This window comes from Atractosteus spatula, chromosome 1 (genome assembly GCF_055471065.1).
Source record: "Atractosteus spatula isolate fAtrSpa1 chromosome 1, fAtrSpa1.hap1, whole genome shotgun sequence".
Classification (NCBI taxonomy): Eukaryota; Metazoa; Chordata; class Actinopteri; order Semionotiformes; family Lepisosteidae; genus Atractosteus; species Atractosteus spatula.
Window position 1 is genome coordinate 65,785,362 of NC_142706.1, and position 17,659 is coordinate 65,803,020.

Consider the following 17,659-nt stretch of genomic DNA (forward strand, 5'->3'; position numbering starts at 1 on the left):
AATACACACCAGTATTCGATTTCTCCCTAAACGTTTTAAGCATCAAAGTCTTACATGTAGTTATTTCAGAAACGTTTTTACGTGCTCCTTCTGACCATATTACTGTACGTTTATATATTTTGTGAAAATTGATCGTTTTAACCTTTTCTGCGAATACGCTCGTTATCGGAGTAAACAAAAGCACACTTTTAGAACTGGATTAATAGGGAATATAATAAGGATTCGAGTATCTAAATTAATAACAATATAACTATATTCATGTACTGTTGCACAAACAGTAGTATAAGACTTTCCATTGATATGTGTATGGCTGTTTCAGTGCTTGTCAAATGACTGTATCGGTGGCATGATGGCTTAAGTGACTGACTTATAACCCTGAGGTCGGGTGTTCAAATCCAGCTGTCGCCATGAGTTTTCTTTTAACAAGTAAACATTTCTATGAAAAACTAAAATAGCAAATATTATTGGCATTATATTGACATTTTTGTCCTACATTAATGTTACGCATTGGCCTGGCGCTGCGGCCGAGGAACGCCCGGCTGGGGCTCTCTCTCTCTCTCGGCTGGCACGCGGGAGTGCTGGCTGCCTGGCTGTGCCAAATTTTACTCCACAAAGTCTGAGTCTCTGTGTCTACATTGTTTGTAAACAAACCGGTTTCACAAGTATTTTCTCAGCATCTTCATTTTCAAAGTAGAATAGGGCAAGTGTTCCAATGAAAGACAGTCCACCTTCCCCCCACAGACAGACTGGCAAATGTCTGTTTTCTTAGAAAAATAAATTTTAGAAAAGTGTCATCTATACAAAAAAGTTGCATTTAATACCACTCGATAGTTATATTAATAGAGATAAGCTCTCCATCAAACAGCAATATCTCACACACTGGGACTGATCTGTGATCTGTGATGTGGTTGAGTGTGAATTCTGGCCGTGCCAAAAAATAAATAAAAACCGGTTTAACAACTCTTAAGCAAACTGTAGCTTTTGTTAACAAGTTTATCAGTGAAAAGACCACGGGCACTTTTCCCCTACATTCTCAGAGTAGAATAGGTGTACCTTCCAATGAAAGACAGTCCCCCTTCCCCCCACGGACAGACAGACAGACAGACAAATGTTTTCACTGCCTATTTATTAGCTATTCAGAGGGAAATGCAGTGACGTCAACGCGCTGGCAAGCATGCTCTTTAGATAACGCGATTCCATATTATATTCACTATTAATCAAATTCTAAAAGTATGCTTTTGTTTACTCCGATAGCGAGTTTCTTCGCAGAAAAGGTTAAAATATCACTTTTCTCACAAAGTATATAAATAATATGGTCAGAAGGAGCACGTAAAAACCTTTCCAAAATAATAAGTAAATTCTGAAAAGTATGAGTTTCTTTTACTGTAATAACGAGAGCAAGTATTCCTGTAAAATGGTAATCACTTAACTTTGAATGTTTTGTGATATTTAGAAAGACCAACAAATTCAATAGTGTCGATAATATTTATTGTCAGTAAAAATATCAGTAGCAGTTTGAAATTATTCGTTTTTATTAATGACTTTGTTTGCTCCGATAACGAGAGTATTCGCAGAAAAGGTTAAAATGATAAATTTTCACAAAGTATATAAACGTACAGTAATATGGTCAGAAGGAGCACGTAAAAACGTTTCTGAAATAACTACATGTAAGACTTTGATGCTTAAAATGTTTAGGGAGAAATGGAATACTGGTGTGTATTTTTTCTTTAAACTACCAAGACCAGCCATATACAGTACAGTTTACATAATATGTTTATGTTCCTAAATTAATATTGTTTATGAGCATGTGAAAGGCATGGTGAATCAGAGATTCTCAAGACTTTGTATGATTGGAAACGAATACGTGATCGGATCAACAAAATGCTGTGGTGTTACTTTTTGTCAATGAAAAAATAAAGTATTTTCGTTTACAAAGACGATTACAAAGAATGTGGACTAGGGTAATACTTTGAGTTTACAGCTTGTCCAAGGTCGTTCATTATTAATACTATTAGTAATATCTTTGGTAAAGACTTTGATGCATAAAATATTTCTGCATAATTAAAATATTTATGATAAAGGTGGTAGGTTGTGTACTTTTGTCCAACTGAGCAATCTTGCTTTCATAAAATATATCAACTTTTTAATGTATAAAGATTAACATGCTGTAATACACAGTTTAAATTTAAAAGTCTAAGGAGTATACAACTTAAATTCTTAATTGAATAACGATTGTCCCTCAGCAGTGATCGGGATTTGAAACCGGGTGTTTTCTGGTGACAGCTCAAATATTGTACATGAGAGGTTAAGCTTTATTAACTCCACCTGGCGGTTTTACAAGGTGATTCCGGATACTATTAACATAATATAATGTGCATACGGAATGACGGGACATTACGTGTTAAGACGTGGTTTGATGCGACACGCCACTGCGTTGTACCGCAGCGTACCCCGCTCGTTTTGAATGGCTGCATCTGTATGTACACAATGTAAGCAATTGAGCTTTGAAAGGAAGGCAAAAGAAATACACATTCGTAGTAATGATTGATAGATTTACTGAGTAATTTTAATAAAACATGGATGATTTATTTGATGACTGACTAAACACAGGTGTTTTTTGAAAAAATAAAGTCCCAAATGTTCTCATTTAGATTCCTGACTAGAATTGGTCCACAGAAACAGAGTGTCTTTGATTACTTTCCAACTGGGTGACTGAGAATGTTCAAAGAGCTGGTTTTCTGTTATTGATTCTCAGTCTTATCCAGCGGCAGGTGGTACAAATGAAAAACAGGAAACATCATTGTAATTATCCCCTGAATTTGCAGTTGCAGTCACAAAAACATGACTTAAAGGATTCAATGTATCAGTTTTCTGCCTACATAGAACTAGGAAAACCTATAGCATTAAAAGCAATAGAAGCAGACATGCAAAGAAATTTGCAGTAGTCAGCATTTGATGCATATTTGGAAGATTAGATTCTTTCAGTAAATATCATTGCACTGAGTTTACTTTTTGTTTGCTCACTATTATATATATGTTTAAAATGACTCTATTACAACTTTAGATAGATCTGAAGAAGCCATATATATATATATTGATGGAAAAAAGAAACACAACATTTCTGGAATGAGAATACTATAGTTATAGATTATGTATTTTCACAAAATGTTGTCAATTTGTTTTAAGCCCTCTGACCAGCAATACAGCTTGTGCAGTGAGGCATTGCAACTTGCTAATCACACGAAAGCTGGTTAGGTGCATTTTTACCCAATGAGGTCTAGGTGGAACAATGCCTGATCAGTTCACCTTTAAAAAGGCCTTAATTCAAAGCTTTGGTCACTGTAGAAAAAGGCCACACTTTTCTTTTTTCAGTTTTCTGTGCATTCCATAATGCCTCGAATGTCTCCAGAAGCAAGGAAGAGGGCCATTGGCATGCTGGAGGCAGGCACGTCATGTGTCAGCATTGCCAGAAACTATGGAGTAAGCCATTCCACTGTGTCCTGACTGCAGAGATGGTTTCAGCAGACCGGCAGGACAGATGACCATCCAAGATCCAGTCGCCCTTGAGTGACCACACTAGAGCAGGACCGACACATCAGACTGGTCCATCTCAGAGATTGTTTCAGATTTGCCACCCGTACTGCTGCTGAAACTGCCGGCAGACACAATGCCTGCATCAGTGACAGGACAGTGAGGCTCCATGCTGCTGGCCTTAGAGCAAGGCGACCTGTCAGAGGCCCTCTACTCACACCTCCTAGATGTCACACCTGACTGGTTTGGGCCAGACAGAGACTGCGATGGACTCGTCAGCAGTGGCATCAGGTCCTCTTCACAGATGAGTCACTCTTCAGCCTGTTCCACGCAGACGGGAGGGCCAGAGTTTGGAGGAGGAGGTGTTGCGTTTCTTTTTTCCATCAGTATATATAGCCAGGTATTCTCATCATGCCTGCCAGTAGGTACAGTAGATGGTTTAAACATTTCTTATGACTGAGCCAAACAAAATGCATCACAATATAACCTTCAACTCAAGCTCAAGATGTGATTTCCAAGTTTTACAATTATCAGATTTTTGTGCTTCAGTAAAATACAAATGTTTCATTCAAAATAATATGTATTTATTACCAATGGACTTTGACAAGTAAATTTGTTAGTTATATTACCTTATGCCTCAGAGGGATGAAGTGGGTAGAGGTTTGTGGTAGCAAAATTAGGCACTAGAGAATTATTTAATGTACATAATAAAAAAAATCAGAACATCATACTGTATGTAGAACAACACAAGCATAATATAATATTAGAGTGGTATAGAATCAGCTACCTCCCACTCATACTAGTTTATGAAAATAAGTCATTGTTAGAGATGCTGAGGAAGTCCTGTTCCACTACAGTAGATCATACTGTATGCTGTTTAAAGAAATTGAAGTATATTTTGTATACACATTGAGACTGTCCAGAAAATAAATCTAGCCAGGCAGTTGGCTTAGACAGTAAATAAGACATTTCCCTGGAGCACCAAGACACATTTTTGTGCTTCAGATACTCTGTAAAGCAGAATTAATTCCCCACCATAAATGATCTTCAGCTGCCAAGCAAAGCAAAACACAGATTTCTCCTGGCTTCCAAATGTATTTCTGCATAAGACAGAACATTTTTAGGATTGTGCAATAATGTCTGAATGACCTGAAAAGACTAGTAGCATCTGTCATGCCGAGCTCAGCCATCTGATTTGTCCTGCCGCCTGAAAGATGAGCGTCCAATCAGCCTAATTAAAAAAAAAACTTGAAGATGAAACTTAAAGGCTTCTAATTTAAGACACCAGATTTTTCACAAGATCCAGTGACCTTTTCCTTTCAATGGATCTGTTGTTAGATGGCACTGTGGTGCAGAGGTTAGTATTGCTGACTCATAGCGCTGGGTCCTGGTTTGATTTCGCCCGTGCGGTGCTCTATGCATGGACTTTTATGTTCTCTTCATGTTTGCATAGGTTTCCTCTGCGTGCTTTGGTTTTTCCTACAGTCCAAAAATATACTTCTGGGAACATTGGTCCTGGTGTGTGGGTATGTGACTGTGTCTGCCCAGTGATGGACCGGTGTCCTGTCCAGGGTGTACCCTGGTTCGTGCCTGTTGCTTTGGGAATAGGCACAAGCCCCACGATCATGAATTTGAAGCGGTTAAACAGTAAACGGAAGGATAGATGGATGGACATGGTGGTAAATAACAAGTGTATTGGTAGTAATATTTGTCAAAGTTGATAGGATAATCTCTTTTGGTACCTTCCACTTAAATAACAAGGTTAGATCAGAGGATATCCTCCAATTCTGTCAGATTTAGGTAGAGTTATATACCTTTCTGATTCTGTGATAGTTATAAATCTGGGACTGGGCACCCTGAAGAGTGGCACAGACATCTTTATTTCTGTGAAGTGCACAGTTTCACACACTTTCTGAAAAGGGCCGCAATGAATAGGGAAAGATAGCTCAGTGTAGAGTTGCATCTTTAGAGGCTGGGATCTGTTTGTTTTTTTTGCTTTTGGTGGAGTGTCTGGCTATATCTTTTGTTGCATAGCCACAAAGACTGCTGTTAATCAACATGTATTGCAAATATTGAAATAAAACAGCAATTAGGCACAGAACGCCCTTTACAAGACCACATTGTTGGTCAGGAACCACTGTCAGTTGATCTTCGACATTTAAAAATGGTAAGACTAATCATTAAGACTTTAATTTAATTTAGTGACTGAGTGCAGTAATGGCTTGAGTGGCTGTCCATACTGAGCATGTTTTCCATCATTTTAGCACTAAATCTGCATTAGTAAAGTTTCTAAAATGACAGGTTTATTTTTAATTTAACATTTTTTGCATTATTATTGCAACTGTTTTACTGTGAGTTTAAGTTATATTGAGTACTTTGCAAAACTATTCAAGCCCCTTCCAATGCTGTCCAATTGCATTGTATTTCAGATGATTTATACACAATTTTAAAGTGAATATTTTAACAAAATTTGAAAGATCGAACCAAACAGTTTTATGCATGAAAGGGGTTAAATGGTAGCAAAAAGTGCATAAAAAATCTATAATTAAAATATTTTGATTATGTTAGTATCCCCCCCCAAGTCTATATTTAGTGGAGGAGCCTTTGACAGCAAGTACAGCTGTGAATCTTTTTGGATGTGTTTTCACCAGACTTGTTCAAACTCTGTTTTTTTCATTTTACTATCTTATTTATTATAGAAACAATTTTGGTAGTTTTCCATCTGATTTAATTACTGTAGAATTATTAAATGTTATTGTTTAAACGTTATTTAAAACATTTTGTCGATATACAGTATGGTGATATATGTGACACTTTGGTCTGCAGTCATAGCATTTACTGTATCTATCTCCCAAGAGTGTAAAGAGGAAAGCACTTATTACAAGCAAAAAACAAATACTGATACAGGTAAATACTGTAAGTATATATGCATCTGTGTCAGTCTGTGTGTAAAAATATCTTCACTACAAATATGGTTTTACCATGGACATATAAATGATTATTTGCAGTGTACCTGTACACGAAACGTCTCCATGGTTATATACTGAAACAGCTGAGACCTCTTTGAGGCCAACCTAGGATTGTAGATTGTAGAAACAGTCCTCTGTTTTAAAGTTCATCTTAATTATTAACTAGCCTGAATCTGTTAATGTTGCCAGTTGCCAGTATTTGGATCAATGTTATTGTATTTGATTGTTGTGATTATTTTGCATTAAAACATAATGTAGAATTTGACATACAAATATTAAAAAAAAGGTTATTATGAATTTGTTTTTTATTTCAGATCCATATTTTATCGGTTATGCTTATACGTTTTACATAGCAACAAATGAATTCTGTAGTGTCTCTTACTGTATAAACACAGATAAAACACATTAGATTGGAGCTGTTGTGTCCTTTTTTCTATTTTTTTTATCTTGGACATTTTACATTAATGTAGACAAGATTTAGTGTCTGTGATTTAGGAGCGTTTGGAGACGTGATTGCAAAAAAGAACGTGTGAATTGTTTAATTGATTCACTTGTTGCTGAATGTTTACCTTGTTATATGTGGAAGTATAATTTCCTATACAGTTGTATTAATTTGTTGTATGTCTATACAGTAAATTGGACAGAAATCAGTATTGTTTTTGTACTGTATTGCACAAAGCCTCAATAAAAGCTTCTCTCATGATTACTTTTTGTCTGGGTATTTTACAAATACAATTATGGATTTAAAATAAGCACAGTGTATATATTTTTAGTTTACAATTATTTATTTTCAGGTTTTCAGGAACTCCACCAAGTAATTTGGGAAACAATACTAAACTTGTGGAATGGATGCCACAAAATGATCTTCTTGGTAAGTAAACATTTTTAAACAGAGCTTAGGTTATAAAGTACACCAAAAGTGCTTGCCTAATAGAAATACAACTTTATATTGTGATTTGTAAAGATCATCTTTTGAGAAATGTATAGGGTACTAATTTACAATCTACCAAATGCTTATGCACATTCAATTTCCAAATAAGATCTCATCTGACATTACTGCATTGAATAAGAGATTTTAACAATGTGTTCAAGTGTTGTTTTTCATGAGTGGAACTGAAATTAAAATAATATTTTTTAATTTTCCTCTCTGTTGCCACAAAAATAGTTTTATTTGTATTTCAGAAGTAAAAATAACCATTTTGATTTATAGCTTTGATTTGATGTGCTAATTTAAAAAACATACATTGGCAAATTTGCTTAATCATCTAATATTATACAATGACATGTATGCATTTAATATAAATAAAAGAAAAGGTAAATGCCTTGCATAATCATTTTATAGTTTAATTCTTGGCAAAATTAAAGTTACCACAAAGATTCTGTAATCATTTATTCTTTAAAACTAGTGATATTCATGTTTTTTTAGCTTTTTGTAAAGACCACTGCTGTCACGCAAATACATTCTTCTAGCTTGAAGTCACAGAAGTAGTAGTGTTTAATCTGTTAATGAAAAATACATCACTTATTAAGTCATCCTCTGTAAATAGCTAACTATCCCTGGTATGCACAGAATATACTGTAGTTCATTATGGCAGTTTATAACAAAAAAGCTCATATTTATTGAAAGGACTGGTTATGCAGAGTATTACACTGACAAACTGACCCTGGTGTTTGCATGGTGTCAGTTCCCACTGTTTCCACCCTGAAGTTATAATTGTCTTCTCCATGTGGTAGTTTCAGGCATCAAATTATTTTGCTCCGCCATGCTGTTTTTGCTACAGTATGTTCTGGCAAAACACTCAATAAAATTTCATTAACAATGCTTTTTTTTGCACAGAAATCTCAAACCCTAGCCCTGCAGAGTCCCAATCCAGCATGTATTATATAGTTCACTACTAAATCAATTTCTAAAGACTTGGAACAGTGTAATTGTGACTGATCAAGGAGGTCATTTTTTAAATACAGTATTTTAGTGATAGGACACAAATCGGAGCACCATTTAGCCTTCAAGGATCAGAGTTTTGACAACTGGGAAAAAAAAATGCTTAATTCATCAATAACATACAGGTGTTACTGATCTTGATAAACAGGTTACTAGTGAGAGTAACTGACTTGAAATATGCTTTTGTATCAAAAAGAATTATTTTCAACAATTATTTTCAAGCAGATGTTATTCATATTGTTTTTTGTTGCCAGAAGAGGTTCAAATATTAAATCATCTTTATTCTGTAGCAATGTATTTATTACTTCTGATTGTTTTCTTTTAACTTTTGTTGTGTGAATTATGTGTTGATTTACACTTTTATCTTTCAGGTCACACAAACATTAGAGCATTTCTTAGTCATGGAGGATTGAATAGTATTTATGAAGCAATGTACCATGGTATTCCGGTAGTAGGAATCCCATTATTTGGTGATCACTATGATACAATGACCAGAGTGCAGGCGAAAGGAATGGGGATTATGCTAGAATGGAAGAAGATGGCAGAAGATGATCTATATGAAGCCATTGTTAAAGTGATAAAAGATAACAGGTATGGAATAAGTTTAGAGTTTGGTTTCTGTATTAAAATAGACTTTTAAAAATACATTATATACAGTATATACATAATTTAAGACATTTTAATACATACATAATTTACATTCATAATTTAATACATTTAATACGGTATATATTTTTAATACATAATACGTTTTTTAAGTTTTAAAACTTTTTAAGATTTGTTTATGTAATAAAATAGCTTACTTTGTACTTTAAATCCATTCCAGCATTCATTGCTAGTTCTCGTCTCATTGAGAAGAAACCCGAGTGGGATTTTTTTGGTATAACAGGACTTTTGATGCCCTCTTGTGGTGAATGCAATGTGTATATAAAAAACGGGTAACAAAGCAATTAAGGTGTATACTGTATACATATACAGTATTAAAATGAGGTATCTATATACATATATTGAAATTTTAATGTGCAGCAAAAATGCATATTCACTGAAGACATTTCGGTTCACAAAACATGTATTTAAACAAGGGAATGTGTTAGTTCAACATCAGCAGATGAACTATATACTGAACAGTAATTGGAGCGGGAAGGATTTTTGAAAGGCACGAAGTTCTTCTTTTATTTGTACATATTAGTTATTAATGTAAAGCTATATAGTGCTGTTGTTTTACTGTAAGTAAAACTGAAGTGGGACTGTACGTGGGAGTGAAGAGAACTTTTAAAACAAGCCACCAACTGTTTTACTGAATTTTTTCATGAATATAAGCTATTTGTTAGAGTGAGTGCTGTTCATATGCAGTAGGATGGATTTGTTACTTCTTTTAACAGTTGCATTTAAATGGCAGCAGACTATTTATACAAATGTGAATAATGGTGAACCACTAAACTATATTGAAGAGTCATGGACAGTATTGTATTTCTAATTCATATTTGACAGTTTGATCTAGTTGAAGTTTTCACTAAGCGGCAGTTGTACACTGTCTTATTCTTTAATTCCTAGGTACAGACAACGTGCACAGCTGCTATCTAACATACACAAAGATCAGCCTGGACACCCTGTGAGTCGAGCCGTCTACTGGATCAGTTACATCCTTCGTCACAATGGAGCTGATCACCTACGCACTTCAGTTTATGACATTCCTTCATATCAGTACTTCTTGCTAGATGTAGCTGGTGTACTGATGGTAGCACTCCTGGTAATCTTCTATGCAGTCTATCGGATAGTGAGACTGATTGCTACAAGGATTCATTCCACCTCCACAGCAGTCAAGGCCAATGGACATTGTTATAATGGTATACCTAATGGGAAACACAAAAGGAATGGCCACATTAAACATGATAAGAAGGTAAAATAGAATAGTTTACAGTCACTTAGCCAGCTGATGCATAGATTCTATGCGAGTGACAGTACCAACATAGATAACAAAGTTGGTATTTTAAAGGGAAATAAACGGAAGTTAAAAAAAAACTTAAGTGATCTGGGAGGCCAAAGTCCATATCTAAAAGTCACTTAAAATAGTTTTTTTTGGAAACACCTTTGTCTTTCCTGTGGAAAACCTGATTTGTTATGGCAGAACTTAATTGGTGAGGTGTTATGAATGTTGAATCTATTCTTGAAAATGAGGTTAATATTATAATTTTTTTAAAATAACACTTTATAACATGAAACTACTTTACTGCTGAATATCAGGTAAATAAAATAAAAACCAAATTTCTTCTTTATTACTATTAAACTAATTCAAATTAATGTTTTTGTCAAACACAAGCCTAAACATATTTGATCTATTATTTTCTTTTACCTTTTAATACTAAGGCCTTAATTTGTTCACAAAGGCACCCAAATACACCTGTCACGTTCACAAGCCCATCTGTGCATGATGGTCACACATACTGTATGCTTATGTTGGGAGCCAACCAGACTTGAACAGTAAGTTCAATTCCAAGACAAAAACTGACATTTTGAATGACCCATATATTGGCATTCTACTGTTCACACTAAAACAGCTCATGTGAGAAAACACGTTTACTTTCCTTTTTCAATTGTCACTTAAGTAGAAGCTGCATTATACCGTAGACACCACAATATTACACATAAGCTATCTCACCTCATGTCTAAAGTTTTACTATGCCTTTACAGGTGACATAGTTAACTTTGTGATTACAAAGTTAACATTACATTTTCAGAGGAATACACCCCAGAATCATGGAAGTAGTGTTGTCAGCTGAACCATTCAGTTAATAAAAGATAAGCAACAATCTGACATCTTCCATGGCATTTGTTAGTACCTATCTCTAGTTTTTATTTCCTCTGCAGATAGGTAAAGATAGAAGAACTAGACAGAAGCATTTCAAGCTCTTCACATTCTAAAGTAAGTACATTCAACTCTCAATTTAGGTTAGGTTATTGTATTTCTAATGTCTGTGCGAGTATGCAGTGCTTCAAAAGCTCATCTTGAGTCAATTTGGAGTTGCAGTTTCAGTCAAAAATGTGTGTACGTGTTTGTGTAAAATTACTTTCTTAATATGTTCATGTTTTTTGTTGAATTGCGTCCCAAGTTCTTTAATTTATGGTTGCTTTTTGTATTTTATATACCAGTTTTAGGTAAATGAATAATTAAACTGCTCTGTTTATGCTGTGAATGTATTGATATATGAAGAATAAGGCATACATCCTGAGTAAGTTGCTTTTTGTTTTCCTTTAGTTTTTATTTTTTCTTTCTGTTTTTTACATCCATATATTTTGTATACCAAGCACATTTTTTCAAAAGTAGTTTTAGGAATACGAGAATTAGTCATATAAAGCAGTGTGTGTAATCTGAATTTTACACTTAAACAAGACATAAAGATGTAATATTTTAATATTCAAAAGGAGAGGTGATCAAAGAATATTTCTGATTGGTATTTTAATATTTTATTATGCTGGGTCCTACTTACAATAAAAGTTTTAAAAAAACAATTTAAGAAAATTCCTGAAGGAATTACTTCCATGTTTTCAGCATATCTCTGTTATGCTAATATAATCAAAGACAAAATAAGAAACTATTTTTTAACTAAAATAATGAAACAAATTTTTGTGAATTTTACACATTTTAACTTTCAACTACTATTAAAATCATACCTTCTCCAAAATATTTCCAAGATAATGAAAATATAGTGCATATAAATTGAAAAGAAAACTAAAGAAGAAAACCTTTAGCAAAAATTGAAGTTATATGTTTTTATAATTTTAGAATGTAATCTTTGTCAATCAGTAAGTTATCACTATCAGTTTGGAGTAATGGCAAAACAATTAAAAATCTTACCATCATTACCTTGATTACTTTCAGATTTTTCTTAAATGTTAGTCTCAATTTGAACTGCAGAGAAATAATTTTAAAAAAAAACATAACCTAAAAATCTTTTAGTGATTGGTATAGAAGAAAATGCCACTATTTTGCAAAATTATTTTCTGATCGTCGTTCAGAAATGATGCGGGCAACATGTTGATGACTGCCTCATTAATTGTGTACACTGAATATTGACACTAGTTTTACTTGTTCCGTCAGTTTCAGTATTAAATGACATTGAGGTAATTAAGGTTTCATATCGAAAAAGTTATGTGTAATTTTTCCGATACCACATGAACATTGTTTTACTTTGCTTGGTCTTCTCTGCGCATTCTGACATCAGACAATACCACAAGAGGTAAGTTTCCATACCTCAAATAACCTCCACGGTAGCACTTGCTTTTACAATAGGTATATTCATGAGCCTATTGCTATTCTCTCTCAGAGAGAGACCAGGCCTAGCTATGAATTTGATACAATTTAGCCATGAAATCTGAATCTTCTCAATGATTATTCAAAGGAAAATTTCAAGCATGTGCTTTTTATATTTTTAAATGCAGAAAAGAAGTGTTTATTGGTACTCATATTTTCCCAGTTCAATTTAAGATCCAGACTGCTTGCTGTTGATGAAGATAATGTCTTGTGCAGTGCTAAAGGATTTCATTTGATAACAAAATAAGGTCTAATTTGTTTTCATTCAATTCATGAGTATCCTTGTCTTGATATTCACAGGCAATTAAAACATAAGTACATACATAAACATAAAACATAAGTAAAATTGCAAGCTATGATGGAGAATGGATTGCCTTGCCCATAAACAAACTGCCTACCACATACTGTAAAACATGAAGTCTTGTTAACATAAAACATTCCTATGTTTTTCGAATCAAATTCGAATGACTATAGTTACCATTTTAAATATAATTACTGTTAATATAATTAGTATTTTTTCTATATAAGTACTGTTTCAGTTCAGCCACCTAAAAAGCAATTTGTTTTCTGAAATGTGAGTGACATCTTTGACAAATTGGATGAAAAGGACAGGTTCAGACAGAAGTCAGTACAGTCATCAAATTTTTACGTGCAAGTTAGAAGGTGCTTGTTTGAAAGACCAGATCTTTTTCGTGAATGACACCTTTTCAGTGTTTTCTCAGCTATGTCAAATGTGTGTATACAGTATTTAATTGAAAGGCCGTTTTAGCCTGTTAATGTGACATAATCCACTTGAAACCTGGGTAGTCGTGAATTCTCCAGAAGCAGGGTGCCCAGTCTTATGGCATTGTGGAGCTCTCCACTTTCTGAAGAGTGGCTCTGTGTGGCTGTGAAACTGGAGTGACTGTGAAAAGCTATTATCAGACACTGGTGGTGTCTCACCCATCACAACCACAGCAGCTTGTAAGGTGGCATAAGTGACATTGTAAAAGGACTGAATTTGATTATCACATACACTATAACAAAAGAAGAACAAGAGCAAATATGTAGCAATAAGTCAGATGTTGGGGATGATATTGACTCAGATAACTGGTTATAATCAAGGCACAATAACTACAATTTTTCTGAATGAGTTACACTTTATACTTTACAGTCCCATTTCCTTTTTTCGTTAATGCTTTTCTAATCTTCTAGCGAAAAATAAAAGATGGAACAAAATTCACAACAGACATAGTAATACTACAGATGAAACCACAAATAAAATACAGCTTTGAATTGTTGCCTTTTTAACTGCAAAAATGTCACCATGCTGAAATCCAGTTCAGCATTGCTTACTCAGTGTAGTTTAAATTCACTCTGCAATTCAGTCTGTGGGGATTCCTCTCAAGCCTGACAAATACATCAGCCCACCATACACACATAGATATTAATTTGCCTTTTTAGGCAAAAGAGCAGTACATATCAGTCCTAACAGTAAAACAAATGCAATATTCTTATAAAAATAATTTTTATTCACTTACCAAATGAATCAGTATTTACTGTTGTAAAGTGACTGATGACTTTGCCCAATTGAAGAGTTACACTGCATTAATCTAATATTTAAAGCCTCCAAGAAATTATGTAAATTAATTGCATTATTTGATGCATATCAAACATATAAAATACAGCAGTGATCATCAATTAGCATTCTTAAATTGGATAAATATATTATTACAAGTTGTTTTTTCAGGAAAATATAGGTAGTCACATTGCAATAAGACTTTAAGAAGTTCCTCCTGTTTCTGATTCAGATCAAACAGTCTGAAATCTTTAAATGGGGAAATATTGAGAAACTCCTTTGAGCTTCTGTTTGCCCCACCTTATCATGTTCCATTGTGTCATCAGGAAAAGATTATTAGATTATTGAAGCAAAAATTTATGTGTATCAACTAGAACATCAAAAACATTGAACTTTTATCACAGATGCCTTCTGGAAGTTTTACAGTTTCATCTTTACAATGTTTTAAACTTGGGACACTTCATTTTTGTTTCCAGACATTTCAAAGGCAGTTGAATTTAATTTCACATGTTGAAATGTTTAAGACTGTTTACATAGTCTTTGCACTAATTATTTGGAAGTTTTCTTATACAATATACTGTATCATGACTGTTAGAGAATAAAAATGTTCCACAAACTAAGAAAAACATATATGGCCTTTTGTGCCTCTGTGGCCTTACCTTTTGGAGTACCATCTCACTGTGAGCCTTTTCTATCTGTACAAAAATGTGCAAACGGTATAATATTGCAGAAAGAAGAAACAACTTTATGTCAATACTTGAATAAGTGCAAATTTAAAGAGCATTTACAGTTCTCTAAAACTCTTGTGTAGTAGCATTAAGTGTGCAGATATATTTAGGCTATGAAGAGAGAGATGAAAATAAAAGTATATGAATATGTCCAGATTGGTTGTTTCCTTACAATTTCAGTATTAAAAGTAAAGGGGGAGTAATTGACATGCCGGTAAACAGCACTTTAAAGTAAAATGTATGTGTTGCCTTCTCTCTTTTGTATGGATTTACATGGACACAATACCTTTGTTATAGCTGTGAGTCCTATAGACAATGATCGCTTGGTAGACAACAACTAAAAAGGAAAAACAAAGAGCAACTAGTAATTAGTGCCTTCTTTAGCTAAGCTCTGAACCAAGAACCTTTATCTGTAGTTTACTGTAATATCACAGCTTTTCCACTGAAGAATGGCAAATGCTCCCCTTTCTGTTTGAGGTTGTCAACTTGAAGGACTATTTTTATTACCTAAAAGAGAATTGTTGCTTTGTACACACTAAAGATCCGTTATACAAATATGAACATACGAATAAGAATATTCTAATGATTTAATAGGTGCTGGCCTTGTAGATGTTTTTTTTCAAATTGGTATCTGTTGATGTTTGTCCATATTGTAAATATACTATGTAATAATAAAACTAATGCATAATAAATGTTACATACTTCCTTTGCATTCTTGTGAACGTTTGTTTTATTCTTATTCTTTTCTTTTATTCTTCTTTGTTGTATCGTTAGTCATGTTCCATTGTATACTGAGATGTATAGTAAACTCTTTATACATTTTAATTGTTGAACAGTAGTTCCCTTATTCATGGTTTCAAGGAGTGAATCAAAGAAGAACACTAGTGGTCTGACTTCTCATTTTCAGCTTGTTTCCCATTTCCTGTGTCTCTAAACCCTTTAAAGGCTTTTGTTCTTTTCCATTTTAACGTTACTGCCATGTTACTGCAATGTTTGCTTCAACACATTACACAGCTCATTTTGTGTCCATATACCTGAGAAGGCCCACGTAAGAAAGGTTACAAATAGAGGATCCCATTCCACATGTCTAGTTCGTTTGATACTAAAAAACTAAATCAAGGATCTCATCCAGAACCTTTCTTAAAAATAGCTAGAGTTCTAGGTTTGATGATATGTCTGGGTAGCTTGTTACCTAGTCCCACCACCCATTGAATAAAGGAGTACTGAGTGTAAAACTCATTTTAAAAGCACTTCCATGAAGTTTCAACTTGTGTCTTTTGGTGAATTTTCGGTGAGCTGACATTACCTTCAGAACGCTGTGCACAGAACTGGAACCCCTACCAGAAAATGACTTTATACTTTTACTATATTCTGTTATATTTCTCAAGTCCAAAAGAAGATTCATAATAATTACTAACAATAGTGATGTTGCTCATGGATAAGGTATAAGCATGGTGAATTCATGCTTCACTTATTTGGGTGTTCCTTGATTACTTCACGCAAATATGGTACAGTATATTATGCATACAGTAATATGAAGACATGATATGAATCTTTAAATTTCAGCAACAGTGTAGAAGATTAGGAAGAAAATCTAGAACAACTTTAAATGGAACAGCCAGAGTTTGTAAACATATTTTTGTATTCTGAATTGAACTTCAAATATCAATTAATTTCTTAGGAAAGTGATACAGAGAAAAACAAGCGCCCTGGATTTCTGAAGCAGCACACTGGGTTTTCTTCTTGATTTCAACAATCCTTAAACGTACTGTATGTGTATATAAGGAAGGCATTTTGTGTGCTGGATGGTACACTAAAGGTGTTCATTTTCACCAATTTTGATAGAAATAGAAAACAATATGGGTACTTATACATTCCTAGAAATATGCATGAATGTGTAAAACAACGTATTTTTAGAGACAATGATTGGTGCATCATATACAGTACTGTAGCAGATGAATATTGTAAATATTTATTGACACAGTTGATAAAGCTATTGCTATCCTACCTATTGCAACAACTGTTTAATACTGAACAAGTTTCATGTAAACCCAAGAAATAAATGCCTTCAGAAACTGGCTTTGAGTTTTAACTGAAGTAATTAAAGTAATTACACATACACGTTTTATTTTTTCAGCATTTTATTTCTTGCTCTGCTTTATGTATTCTAAGTTTTACTATATTTGGGAATCATCGTACTTTTTAAATTTAACAATACTTTTTAGGTTAGATTACAGTACATGCTTGTTGGAAAAAAATGTACACTTTCAACTGTGAAAGTGTTAAGAAAATATATAGAATTAGCCATAAATGATTATGTTTTCAAATGGCATACTACAACAATCATATTATCACAAAAAACATGAAAGACCAAGGAATGTGTAAAGGTTGATAAAATATATATTTATGCCTCTGGTCTAATATTTTTCATTGGACAAAAAAGTAGCACTGAATTAAACAATATTTTAGAAAATATTTTCTGAAGTGAAATGAATTACACATGCCATATTTTTAGTAGTACCATACACCAGCTTCAGTTCTTCATTTACCCTGTGAAGAAAAATTAATTTGTAATTATCCGTCTGAAGTATTTTACTTTAAGCAAAAGTAAGATAACAA

General features: G+C 33.7%; 1 protein-coding gene across 1 annotated transcript in view; it reads left to right on the forward strand.

Moving 5' to 3' along the window:
• Positions 1 to 15,762, forward strand: part of ugt8 (UDP glycosyltransferase 8) — a 42,047-nt gene extending 26,285 nt beyond the window's left edge. The window contains exons 4-6 of the mRNA XM_088917715.1: positions 7,295 to 7,371; positions 8,814 to 9,033; positions 9,997 to 15,762. Of these exons, the coding sequence (XP_088773841.1) occupies positions 7,295 to 7,371; positions 8,814 to 9,033; positions 9,997 to 10,351 (652 nt within the window). The 3' untranslated portion in view covers positions 10,352 to 15,762. The remainder of the gene's footprint in view (positions 1 to 7,294; positions 7,372 to 8,813; positions 9,034 to 9,996) is intronic.
• Positions 15,763 to 17,659: the final 1,897 nt, after the last annotated feature.